Source organism: Anopheles moucheti, chromosome 3, assembly GCF_943734755.1.
Source record: "Anopheles moucheti chromosome 3, idAnoMoucSN_F20_07, whole genome shotgun sequence".
Lineage (NCBI taxonomy): Eukaryota > Metazoa > Arthropoda > Insecta > Diptera > Culicidae > Anopheles > Anopheles moucheti.
Genome location: NC_069141.1, coordinates 74,745,956 through 74,758,522, shown reverse-complemented (window position 1 = coordinate 74,758,522; position 12,567 = coordinate 74,745,956). Strand labels below are relative to the sequence as shown.

General features: G+C 50.1%; 2 protein-coding genes across 8 annotated transcripts in view; both read right to left on the bottom strand.

Annotated features, from left to right (window-relative positions):
* Window positions 1-3,054: 3,054 nt before the first annotated feature.
* On the bottom strand, window positions 3,055-5,345 carry LOC128300595 (uncharacterized). Its single transcript, XM_053036718.1, has one exon. The coding sequence runs from the start codon at window positions 5,115-5,117 to the stop codon at window positions 4,233-4,235; it is 885 nt and encodes a 294-aa protein (XP_052892678.1). The 5' UTR covers window positions 5,118-5,345; the 3' UTR covers window positions 3,055-4,232.
* A 12-nt stretch (window positions 5,346-5,357) lies between these two features.
* The window catches only part of LOC128300594 (NAD(+) hydrolase sarm1), a 36,180-nt gene continuing 28,970 nt past the window's right edge, over window positions 5,358-12,567 (bottom strand). For 6 of the 7 annotated variants that reach the window (XM_053036712.1, XM_053036714.1, XM_053036716.1 and 3 more), the window contains 4 exons: window positions 9,861-9,952; window positions 7,808-9,785; window positions 7,562-7,728; window positions 5,358-5,532 (listed from right to left, as the gene is read on the bottom strand). In XM_053036712.1, coding sequence (XP_052892672.1) covers window positions 5,364-5,532; window positions 7,562-7,728; window positions 7,808-9,785; window positions 9,861-9,952 — 2,406 coding nt within the window. In that variant the 3' untranslated portion in view covers window positions 5,358-5,363. Of the gene's footprint in view, window positions 5,533-6,482; window positions 7,162-7,561; window positions 7,729-7,807; window positions 9,786-9,860; window positions 9,953-12,567 lie in introns of all 7 variants that reach the window. The other variant, XR_008287337.1, reaches the window with a different exon arrangement.

Sequence of the window (12,567 nt, the reverse complement as noted above, 5' to 3'; positions counted from 1 at the left end):
GATGGCAGCCAAGATGGCGGACAAGATGGCAGCCAAGATGGCGGACAAGATGACGGACACAAGATGGCGGCCAAGATGGCGGACACAAGATGGCGGCCATGATGGCAGCCAAGATGGCGGACAAGATGGCGGACAAGATGGCGGCCAAGATGGCGGACAAGATGGCAGCCAAGATGGCGGACAAGATGGCGGACACAAGATGGCGGCCAAGATGGCGGACACAAGATGGCGGACAAGATGGCGGCCAAGATGGTGGACAAGATGGCGGCCAAGATGGCGGCCAAGATGGCGGCCAAGATGGCGGACAAGATGGCGGCCAAGATGGCGGCCAAGATGGCGGCCAAGATGGCGGCCAAGATGGCGGACAAGATGGTCGACAAGATGGCGGCCAAGATGGCGGACAAGATGGCGGCCAAGATGGCGGACACAAGATGGCGGACAAGATGGCGGACAAGATGGCGGACAAGATGGTGGCCAAGATGGCGGCCAAGATGGCGGACAAGATGGCGGCCAAGATGGCGGCCAAGATGGCGGACAAAATGGCGGATAAGATGGCGGACAAGATGGCGGACAAGATGGCGGCCAAGATGGCGGCCCAGATGGCAGCCAAGATGGCGGACAAGATGGCGGACACAAGATGGCGGCCAAGATGGCGGACACAAGATGGCGGACAAGATGGCGGCCAAGATGGCGGCCAAGATGGCGGCCAAGATGGCGAACAAGATGGCGGACAAGATGGCAGCCAAGATGGCGGACAAGATGGCGGACACAAGATGGCGGCCAAGATGGCGGACACAAGATGGCGGCCATGGTGGCAGCCAAGATGGCGGACAAGATGGCGGACAAGATGGCGGCCAAGATGGCGGCCAAGATGGCGGACAAGATGGCAGCCAAGATGGCGGACAAGATGGCGGACACAAGATGGCGGACAAGATGGCGGACACAAGATGGCGGACAAAATGGCGGCCAAGATGGTGGACAAGATGGCGGCCAAGATGGCGGCCAAGATGGCAGCCAAGATGGCGGACAAGATGGTGGCCAAGATGGCGGACAAGATGGCGGTAAAGATGGCGGACAAGATGGCGGACAAGATGGCGGACAAGATGGCGGACACAAGGTGGAGGGCAAGATGGCTGGAAAAATGGCGGACACAAGATGGCGGCCAAGATGGCGGATAAGATGGTCGACAAGATGGCGGACACAAGATGGCGGCCAAGATGGCGGTCAAGATGGAGGCCAAGATGGCGGACAAGATGGCGGACACAAGCTGGCGGACAAGATGGCAGACAAGATGGCGGACACAAGATGGCGGACAAGATGGCGGACAAGATGGCGGACAAGATGGCGGACAAGATGGTGGCCAAGATGGTGGCCAAGATGGCGGACAAGATGGCGGACAAAATGGCGGATAAGATGGCGGCCATGATGGCAGCCAAGATGGCGGATAAGATGGCGGCCATGATGGCAGCCAAGATGGCGGCCATGATGGCAGCCAAGATGGCGGACAAGATGGCGGACAAGATGGCGGCCAAGATGGCGGCCAAGATGGCGGACAAGATGGCAGCCAAGATGGCGGACAAGATGGCGGGAACAAGATGGCGGACAAGATGGCGGACACAAGATGGCGGACACAAGATGGCGGTCAAGATGGCGGACAAGATGGTGGCCAAGATGGCGGAGTAGTATGCACTTCTGGTACTAAACATTCGAAAACTTCTAGTTTTTGAAGCAGTTTTTCGGTGGTTTTCGAGCAAAATTGCTGTAGTAGGTGCTACCTCTTTCGTGGTATGCTCTCCTGGTACTATATTTTCGGAAACTGGTAGTTTTTAAAGCAGTTTTTTGGTGGTTTTCGAGCAAAATTGCTGTACTAGGGGCTACCTATTCCTTGGATGCTCTCCTGGTACTAAACATTCGAAAACTGGTAGTTTTTGAAGCAGTTTTCGGTGGTTTTCGAGCAAAATTGCGTAGGAATCGTAAATGTACGTAAATCGTAGCAAATGTGATCCAACTAGTGGCGTTATGGTTTTCCTTAGCGCGTACAAACTTTTATATATAGACTAACTTAACGGACCATTTACAGGGCTACGCAACAGAACTCTGAGATGTACGCAAGGGAGCTTTCTTTAAGATACTTTGCTGGTGTTGTTAAATCATGTTTGAAGTACACCTGTCTAACACCGTTAATGCCGCAGCAAAATTATAGGCCCCCCTTTAAAAATTCTGCCCTGCGCCTCCAAGAGGATTGATCCTCCACTGCTCCACTGGAAGATTACCTAACAGTTCGTAAAAAACTGTTCCTATTGATCAGTACTGCAAGTAAAGCAAGTGAATAAAGCACTTGTACAACTAGTGAAAAAGGGATGAACATTTTGTCTAAAACTATAGGAAAGTTTGTGGATGCCAAGTAAAACGCAAGCAAAAAAATGCAGATAATGTTTTGAAAAATTCAGAAAAGTCATAAAAGTTCATAAATAATAGTTAAAATGTAATGAAAATTCTGTAGAAAATTTCTGGACTTTCGAAATTGATCAAACAACTAAAAATCTGTGCGAAACTGTTGGAAAAGCTTTAATAAATTGTTGTAAATCGCATGGTAAACACAGCTGGAAACATTTCTTTAATTTTAGGGAGATGATATTAGGAAATTACTTTAAAATCCCTTAAGAATTCGATGGTAAGCATAAAACCAGGAATATACCTCACAAAAGCTTCTAAAATCTTCTTGGAATTAGAGCTGCCGAAAACCTTGCAGAAAATTTATAAAACTCCAATAAAACACAAAAGAAATTAAATATCTAAGTAACTTAACTAACTAAATACATAAAACTTTTACAAATGCAGTAGAAACGCGCTAATGTAAGCAACAGCAGCAGATTCCGTTTGATTTCTTTCAGGCTCAACGTATTCTTGTGATGTTGGATGGCCGAAACTACCACAACAACATCCAACATAAGAGCACGTAATACAACTCCTTTTTCCCCACTATTATCAGTCCTTTCGTTTATCATTGTAAAATCTAATCCCTCCCCCTCGCCAAAAAAAAATCTCTCTAGCTGTGAGTGTATTTTTGCTTTATTAAACATACTGTTAAAAAAAACATACAATTTGCGTTTCTGTTTTCCTTTTTCCGCTCTCCTCATTGTTACACACCGAGGTTTCACAGTTCTGTTTTATGTTTAAAGCACTTGTTTTTACGCAATGGCAGCGACCACAGCTTGTCCCCGCGCTTTATCGTTCTAACACATCTCAAGAGGTCATAATGGTTGCTTATGAAAGCGCGATCGAAAGGATGCTGCAACAAAAAAGAAGGCTCCACAACTTCGCATCCACAGCAGTGCGACCCTAAAACGCCGGTTCGCATTATGTTTTTTCGCAGACTATGTCGTCATAGGCAGAAAGAATTATTCACATCGGTAAGCCGATCATCGGTATGCGCAATCCTTACCCTAGATACTTTGATGGTGGTTGGTGGTTAGGCCGCAATGGGAAGCTGCTGCTCCCATCCGTCCGCGTTTTCTGCTTACACGCTAAAAGGTCTAAATAATATATTTTACAACGTTCCAGCATTCCGCGCAACGGCATACGACAGCTGCGCGAAACTAATCACAATGATGTAAGTAGTAGTAAGTGGTAGTAATAGTAATAATAGCGGCTACACTAATACAGCCGATCAGTTTAACTTAAGACGACAAAAATACATCGCAAAACAGTAAGGTTAGACGCTTGTAACATATGTGTGGGTCTACTAGTGTGTGTGTGATTGTATGCTTGTTGCTCTACCTTCTCTTAATTACTAACTTAATGGAACAGTGTCTAGTGTCCTATCTCAACCACCCTGATGGTTGATTGTCGGCATAAAAGAAAATGGAGTTAAATTAAATAAATCCTCACAAAACATCTCCATCTTGCGCCACACACGGCAAGCAAGCGATTGTTAAAAGCGATTACAAAAAGCAAGATCGCGTGGATCCAGCCAGTGGAGCAAGGGTTTGGTTTAGAGCAGAGTTTTCGTTTGCTTCACACTACTGCTCCGTTACGTCACGCGTTCACTTCCCAAAAAGATCACAAAGAAAAGGTTGCCACCGTTGGCCATCTTTTCGACGGCTGGCGGTGGAGGATTCGAAATTGGGGGATTTTGTTTTACCGCACACGCACAACGGTACAATCCACTAATACTACCCTTAACGCATATTCGAGAGCGAGATGTAACACACGACACACGTTACATGGCGTTACATCTTCATGAACGATTTCACCTTCTTCACGTACCGGTTGATCAGTGGTTTGGGAGCTTTCCTGGGCCCACCACCGCCCCTTTCGCCCGATGCCGTTGATCCGTGCGAGGAGGTTACGGATGAATGGGTCGATTCGATATCGTCCTCCTCCTGTTCGTCGGGTTGCCGCTTCGGTTGGCCGTGGGCTCCAGTGTCGTCCGCGTGCATCGACCGAGGCGTACTGTCGACCGTGATCGTTTCCTTTTCGCACAGCTGCTCGTGTGATGCGGCGTGAGATCCGAGCGAGTCGTCGATCGTGTCGTCCGGACGCTCCACTGTGTCTTCGCGCACAAAGCGTCGATTCAGGCAGATGTTACCACCTCCGAGCGGACGTGGTGGCGGTGTCTCGGGAGCACATTCGGGAGCCGTCGCCGATGTGGGTGATGCCGGCTCCAACAGTGTCTCCATGCTCTGCGTGTTGTCGAATAACTTGCAGTCCCCGCCGGGTCCGTCGTCGTCGAACAGATCGTCCATGCTGCGTGATCGTCTGTTTTTGCTCTTGACCGACGCTTCCGTTCCGACCGAGCCACCGCTCGGCTCTACAAACACCTTCCTGACGATTGATTCCTCAAGCTCTCCTTGCTGCTGGCCAGCGATCACACCTCGCCCATCGACTCGATCATGCCCTTCGGTTGGTAGCGTTGTCCCTGTCGGTTGTCCTACACCCGTCGCCTTGCCCCGCTGCATACTGGCCGAATCGTCCAGCAAACCGTCGTAACTGTGGCTACGCAGTTCAATCTTCGGCGGCAACGGAGGACGCTGAGATACCACGTTCAGTCCGGCCGCAGAACTACGCCGCAGCTCGGTAGCTCTCGCACCCAGCAGACGGGGCAGTGAGTTCATCCCACCGGGTACACCACGGTTCGGTTTGGCATAGCGCGCCACACCGCGTGCGCCACCACTCCCACCCGTCGGACCCTGTCTGGCTGGGCTGGACGATTTGCGGTACAGCTGGGCCAGTGAGGAGTAGTACCGTGGCGGGTGCGAGCTTGCCGCGACGCTGGCAGGGATGGCACTCGGTGCACCGTTTAGCGACCCGGTAGAACCTAACGAGACCGGGGACGGATTGGCAACCGAAGGGGCATCTAGTCATTCGAGATTACGGCTGTTTTCTTTGTCGCTGCTCTTGCCCGAATCGTTGCTGTGCATGCGCTGGTAGATGGCGGACGAGGGTGTTGCATCGCCTGGCTGGCGACTGTGCAGCCGGCTCCCGTGGTCCATCATACCTCCGCGACCGTTTGTTTCTGCTCGCATGAACCTACAATCAGACGTGATAAGCACGAGAAAAAGGGTGTAAGTAATGGTTTGGAGTAGAGTGTTGAAGAGAAACTATTTCGATACATGGGACAGAATAGACTGAACAAAATCTATAGGGAGTTAGTGGAGAAAGGGAGAGATTCTGAAGTAAAATATAACTTAATGATGAGAAAATGGTGATTCGGGTGATCCATAGCTCACTTTGGTGAACTGAGGAGCACGACCCTTAACTCAGGAGCCCATGGTCAAGGAGCTACTTAAAGTTTGTGCTAGTGTCAAGATGTTCAATTTCCATTATTGAAGGCTGATCTTTCCTTGGATCCTTTCCAGAATTTCGAATCTCCGTCGATTGAAGCAAAGAGCTCCAGAAAAAAATTGGTTTTAAAATTCGAATACCAAGAGAACATTCATGAGAGAAAGAGAGAGAGAGAGAGAGAGAGAGAGAGAGAGAGAGAGAGAGAGAGAGAGAACTTTCACTTCGCTTAGCTGTTTCCACATTATCAAGGAGTTTTGTTCGAAGATCTTCTCCTATTGGACTGAACTGACATTAAAAGTCTTATGTGGAAGATCTTCAAGCAAGGTCTATGATAGCAAGCGTAAATGGGACAGCCGAACGAACGATGCGTTACATTCTTCGAGGATATTCTCTTGATGTCGAAACTGCTGAAATTGATCAATTTTGGAGCATTTTATCGTAGTCGACGAAGGTTTGAAGTACTGAAAGGAGATCTCTTCTTTCCTTAGTTGAACTAAGTACAAGTTGCACTCAAGACTAATTTCTTTAAGGAACTCCTAAAGTTCATCATACTGCTTTGTCCATTATTAATTACTTCTCTCTCAAAATTAGTGTCAGATAAAAAAATAAGGTAAAACCAACTAAAAAAAAACATCTCATGCAAATGCGTTGTTAATAGGGGGAAAAAAAGGTATTCATGCCATTCTTGGGCTCACCTCCGCGGTTTGATGCTTACGGATGTCCTTTTAGCCAGCTTGCATTCCCCATTCCCCTCTCCCGTCCCTCCCACGCACATGCACATTCAGTCCAACCCACCACACAGGTGTAGTTCGTTAGCACACAGACAAAAACACAGCTCGAACCGATGTTCGAACAACACACCACAAGCACAGCAGCAGTACGCGTATATCTCTTCGCAGACAAGCAGAATTGAAGTTTGAAGTTCCCAGTGTGGCAAAGCTCTGCCTATTTTACATTGCCACCACCACCACCATCACGCACACACATACACAAATTCCCCACATACGACAACTGCACGGAGCTGAGATTGCGTCTTCACCGGCGGGCGAACTGAGATCAATGCAGGGTGAGAAGCATGTGCAAGCAACTCAGGCTCAGTTTGATCCTTCCATCCTTTGCTGAGCAGTTGAGATGCATTTCTGGACGATGATTGCTTATCTCATCCTCTAAACATGAGCACACAAAAGAAAAGCCCACCCCTACATACACCGGACTGTCTTTGGTACAACCACGGGGTCAAGCACACGAAACACACACGCTCCTGCTATTGCACCAGCTGCATCAGCACCGTAGTTGTAGCGTTTTAGTACAGCTTAGCTATTTCTATGCACGGAGTTTGAGCGATTGTTATGGTTAGTGGTATTTCTAATGTACCTGAGAGGAAGAAATGGGCCGGAAGAGAGAGAGAAAAAAAGGCTTGAACTTTTGTATCATCATACACGGTGTACCACTAGGACACTACTTGGCAGGCAATGGAAGAAGCTTCAACAAACAAAAATTGATATAAAGCCATGCAAAACGAATATTAAAAATTCTTTACTTCTGCCACTTTCCGGCGGTGGAAAGTTTCAATAAGGTGCAGTTGCAAATGAACGTGTGCGCATTTGTATCATGCAGTATGTCGTGTCTGTGATGTTAAGTGGTGAAAATAAACGAAACTTTCGGAAACAATCCAAAAGAGAACCGAAAACACGCAAAGTTAGTTACAGGCACGTGTTGTAGAGGCTAGTGTTACGGCATGCAACTGATGCGTTCAGAAGGCAGTCCGGCTTACCTTTCCACTTTGTCCACACAGGCATCCTGATAGTCGTGGATCCAGCGTATTCCATTGAAATGGCATACGCCGCGCATGTCTTCGGGCAACTTTTCCGGCTCCGGCCACTGGAAGTTGTCGATAATGGGAATGATGTTGCATTCGGAGTTGAGAGCTGCCACGATTTCCTAAAAGATGCCAAAAAGAACCATCGTTAGACTACCATGACGACTCCTGGGGACACTGATGCTGTATCGCGCTACATACCCGGTGTACCCAATCCTTACACTCGACGTCATCCACACAGCGATTGAGAGCCTCCGGTGTTAGCACAAGCAGAAAGTGTCTCGCATGCCGTATGCTCTGCAGCAGATTGTTGTCAAACTTGCCCGCCTCCAGCCGCTCCACATCGATAAAGACGGAGAAACCGCGCAGCTCGAGATGCACCTTCAGCAGGCTGGCCAACTGTGAACCATTGCTGCGGCGGTAGCTAACAAACACGTCCAAGCTTTTCTCCGTGCTCTGTTCCGAGCGGAAGGAAGGTATCGATTCGTTCATCTTGATCACCTGCAGAATGCGTGACCGATGGATGGCGTTCGTGATGCCGCACGTTGCCGTCAGCTGATCCTCGTCGAGCGTTCGGAGCGATTCGATGTCCACGCCGGCATTCAGCATCGTGTACGTGTAGATCGTATACTCCGGCCCAATCCGGCTCAGGAACGCATGCAGACCGTCCGGATCACGCGAACTATAGTCGGCCATCTTCTTGAGGTTCTGTAGCTCCCGGAGAAACCGTATCCGCAGGATGCCATTCTTCATGCCGATGTCGTTGCAGAGATTGCAGTCCTGCATCTGCAGCAGCAGATCCCCGTCCACCTTCGAGTCGTAAAAGCTTTGCTCGTACTCCCCGAACCCAATCTGCTTCACCCATTCGCGTACATCCTCCGTCGACCAGAGCGGCACCTGTTGGGACAGCTTGTGCGGGACCTCCTCACCAATAAGCCTTAACGCTTGGGCGGCAAACTTGGATGCGATCGCGTTCGGTGAGCTTGCCACCCTTATGAGTGGCTCTATCGCGCCAATCTCTTTGAAAATGTTTGTATTGCCCTGCTCCTTCTTGATGCCCGCCTCCATGCAGAAGTGGAACGCGGCCAGATTGCGTGCCTCTTCGCGCTTGGAGCTCAGCACCGGAACGAGCCGCTGCAGCCAGTGTTTGCTTTGACCGTGCGCGTGCGCGAGATTAGATTTTGCAAACTCCGATGGGTTGTGCGTCGTTACGAACGGTTCCACCAGGTTCAGTGTGCCGGATTTGATCACCTCCGCTTCGATCTCCTTGTTCGCGACCAGCACCACGATCGCCAGGCACGCGTAGTACTTAATGTTTTCGTCGTTATGGAAGGCGAGCGGGAACAACCAGGACGGTACCTTGCGGTTAATCATAGCCTCCTGGTTTTCCGACCCACCGTACAGCGACAGGTTCGCTAGCGCTCCCGCACAGTGTCGCAGCGTTTCGATGTCGTTCTTTCTGCACTCGAACAGTACCGCGTCCAGACCACCGAGCCGGATCACGTTCGAGCAGGTGTCCTCACTGTGCTTGAACAGATGCTCCAGGATGCCAGTACCGACGCGCGAATGATCGGTAGCATTGTTGCGGGTGCACACGCACGCCACATTCACCACCTTGTCCAGCCCGTTCTTCACCACATGCGTGCGGTTCTCCGTCGTAAGGCACTGCTCCAGGAGGCGTGCCGAGGAGAACTGTACCTCCGAATCGTTATCCACGCAGTTCCGCATCAGTATGTCGAGCCCGCCGGTATTGCGCAGCGTGTCGCACAGGCTCGCACCCAGCTCGTGACCGTGCGTCGGGACGGCCCACGCCCGCCGTATGATTTCGTTCATGTGGTTCAACAGTGTCGGCGCCTTCTTCAGCTGCTCCGTCTGCTGCAGGTTCTGCACGTAGCCTGCCAAATGCTTCGAGTACTTCATGATCGTGTTGTCGACCTCCTCCGGTGTGTTGGTCAACCGTTCGAAATCCTCGAACGAGGGAAACTCAGCACCGAGCAACCCGTTCATGCCGGACGACGAGGACAGTGTGCTCATCTGCGACGACGAGCTGATCGTGCTGGTGTTCGACATGGTGAACGTCGACTGCGTCGTCGAGGAGACGTGCTTTTCCTGGTTAAAGATACCGCTCGATGAAACCGTTTGCTTTTGCTGGGCCTGCGAGATTGCCTTATTTTCCGCACTAAAAAGAGAAGGACACAGAAAAGGAGTTAACAAACAAGTGTATATGGCACTGCGAGAAATATTGGAAACACACCTGAAGTGGTCACTCTGTACTTTGCGACTGTGAGCTGCAATGTTGTTTGCCTCGGCCTGCTGGAAGTCACCCATTTTCACCGATCGCGCTTCCTGTTTCGGGCGAGAATGTAAAAGTTGAGTGTGTTAAAAAGAAACTTGTTGTTTTAAAACAGATAACAGCTTATCGGGCGCTCTAAAGCTGCAAGTGCTTTTTATTGGTGAAGTGTCGGCGACAGTTTTGCAATGTCCGTTCTTAACGCCATCTCGATCGCACATGAAAAGGGTGGCGTGTGTGTGTTCGGACAAACTTTGCATCACAAATGAATCCACGCTAACGAGTGTTCAAAAATCGTTCAACGCCAATTGACCATGCGGTGTGTGAGAGAGTGTGAGTCAACAATGTCAACTCCACAACTCCTCATTATTCTAGGGAATTGATGATGGGCTGAGGGTTTCGATAACAAACAAAAAAAAACAAGCCAACAAGCAAGTTGGTTAAAAATACATTCACGAACGAACTAGATAAAACTGGCTTTAAGTCCCATCAGAGTGCTTGTTGACGCTGGAGCATGTTCCGGACATTCAGTAGTCCGCCAACGGCACTTCAAAAATGCTACCCCATTTGCAGGGCGATAGCTTATCACAACTTGTACTGATTGTTACATGTGTGTTGTGTTGTAACTCGGTGCGGTGTACTTCATCGTGTCTGGTTAATCTGAAATATTCGACATTGAGATGTCCGCTGATGAAAAAGCCTATAGGACCACTCAAAGTTCGGTGCATTCTTTCTCCATGTTGGAGGTACTCAACAGGTGCCTTCGGGGGATTATTAAACATTACAAGCGATCGAGACCGGCATGATAGGATTCTAAGATCAAAATAAGATCGCTATTTATGACAGTTGCGAATCCCCTCGGAATCGTGATCCCATCATCATAATTGTGATGAGACTGTCTTCCAAAAGGCCAGATCCACACACACCCTGGACACCTTGTGTGTTGCGTGGTATAAACAATCCGATCGCGGAGCAGACCTTTCGGCTTCAATAACACCAAACCATCACATTAAATTGCTCAAATCGATCATCCGAATAAACGTCATACGGTCCCCTGAGGATTGGTCCCCAACGAAACTTTACCGTGGAGAAGAATCATTTTCTGGAAGAGAGATGTCCATTTTTTCCAAAAACCAAGAACGGAAGGGGTGTATTGTTAGCTTGGGGGTGTTTTTTTTTTTTGGTTTTTTGGGTGCTTTGTAGATTTGTATTTTGTTTCGATCACATAAACGCGCGGAGGCACCACGTCACCACGTACACGTCCGTGGTTCGTATGTGGCACTATTTTTAGTACACACGCGCGCACGCCATCTAGCAAAGACGTGGTGATGGTGTGGTGTGTAAACGAAACTAAAACACGCACGTTGTTGTTCTGTACCAGCAGTACCGAAACCAAACCTGCACTGTTGGTGGAAACGTTTGACTTCTATGAAACCGTTAATAATGGCATAAAATATTCTATTTCTGGACGCCTCCCATTGGTCCCCCCCCCCCAACCAGATGCCCCACCGTTCGGATGCCAACGACGAGGCGGGTTCTATTTCTGGGGTCCCATTGTTTACCCGGCGGTCAAGGACGTACAGGATTGCTTCCCGAAACCTTTTTTCCATCCATGACGGACTCTCACCTGGGTAACGCTTTCGATCGGAATCTCGAACGTCGTGCGGACACTGGCCGGACTACCGAGCGGACTCTCGAGTACGGTAACGCGCGGACTGTTGAGCGGGCTGGCCACATTCAGCGTGATGCCATTGCGGTGCGAATGCACCGGGCTGGCCGATTTGCTCGAGCAAGAACCGAGCGGCGACGGGGACGATCCCGGCTGGGTCGGTGGTGGCGGCGACAGTGGGAACTCCACGACCGGGCTCGGTGTGCGCGTTGGCACAAAGTCCGACTGTCCGGTCGACCGGAAGATACCCTTCCGTACGGGCCACGGTGCCTGGCTGCACATCCTACCTGCCCGAGCCACCCCCGTTTGGCGATTACTTAATCGCGATCGGTTCGTGCTCGGTTTGGCGCTTGTTACACAACGCGTACCACACCGCGCCCCCCCCCGGTCAAGGGTTGATTCGAGTGTACTGTCACGTTACGATCGGGGCTCACGGGGTGAGGGATGAAATTTCATTCATGGGAAAAAATATCAATTCACGCCCGGCAAATACCAAACCGAACACGGTGCACGAAGGGTGTCTCGCCACTAGACCGATCCGATTCCGTGATACCGTCACAGTCTTAAGTGGAGTTGGCCTGCTGTTTGGTGGACACTCTCCACACCGGAAAAGGGCCCGGCACCGGTCAAAATTCGGATCGACGATCGGTTCGATAAGCGGTTTGAGTAACGTATCGGAGACGCACCGCTACTCAGTATTCGCACTAGAACTTCACACAATGCACTACATATATGTGGTTTCGTTCGTTCGTTGCTTGTTGTGTTCGTTTAGCTCGACCGTCGTCACACTGCTCACGATCGTTCGCTCGTTTGTCCGTTCGTCGACTGACGCCCGTGTCGGACGATCGCGTTGAATTAGGCGAACAAATCGAGCACCACATTACCAACCTCGCACACGTACACATCTAGGGTGGTGGTGGTGGTGGTGGGAAAATTGCCGCTCACTAGCCGCGCAATATTCGTGCCACCAACACACTGCCACCCCGTGTAGTAACCCTAATT

What these genes read in the sequence shown, in the direction of transcription:
- LOC128300595 (XM_053036718.1), bottom strand. Translation starts at nt 5,117, where the DNA reads ATGAACTCACTGCCCCGTCTGCTGGGTGCGAGAGCTACCGAGCTGCGG.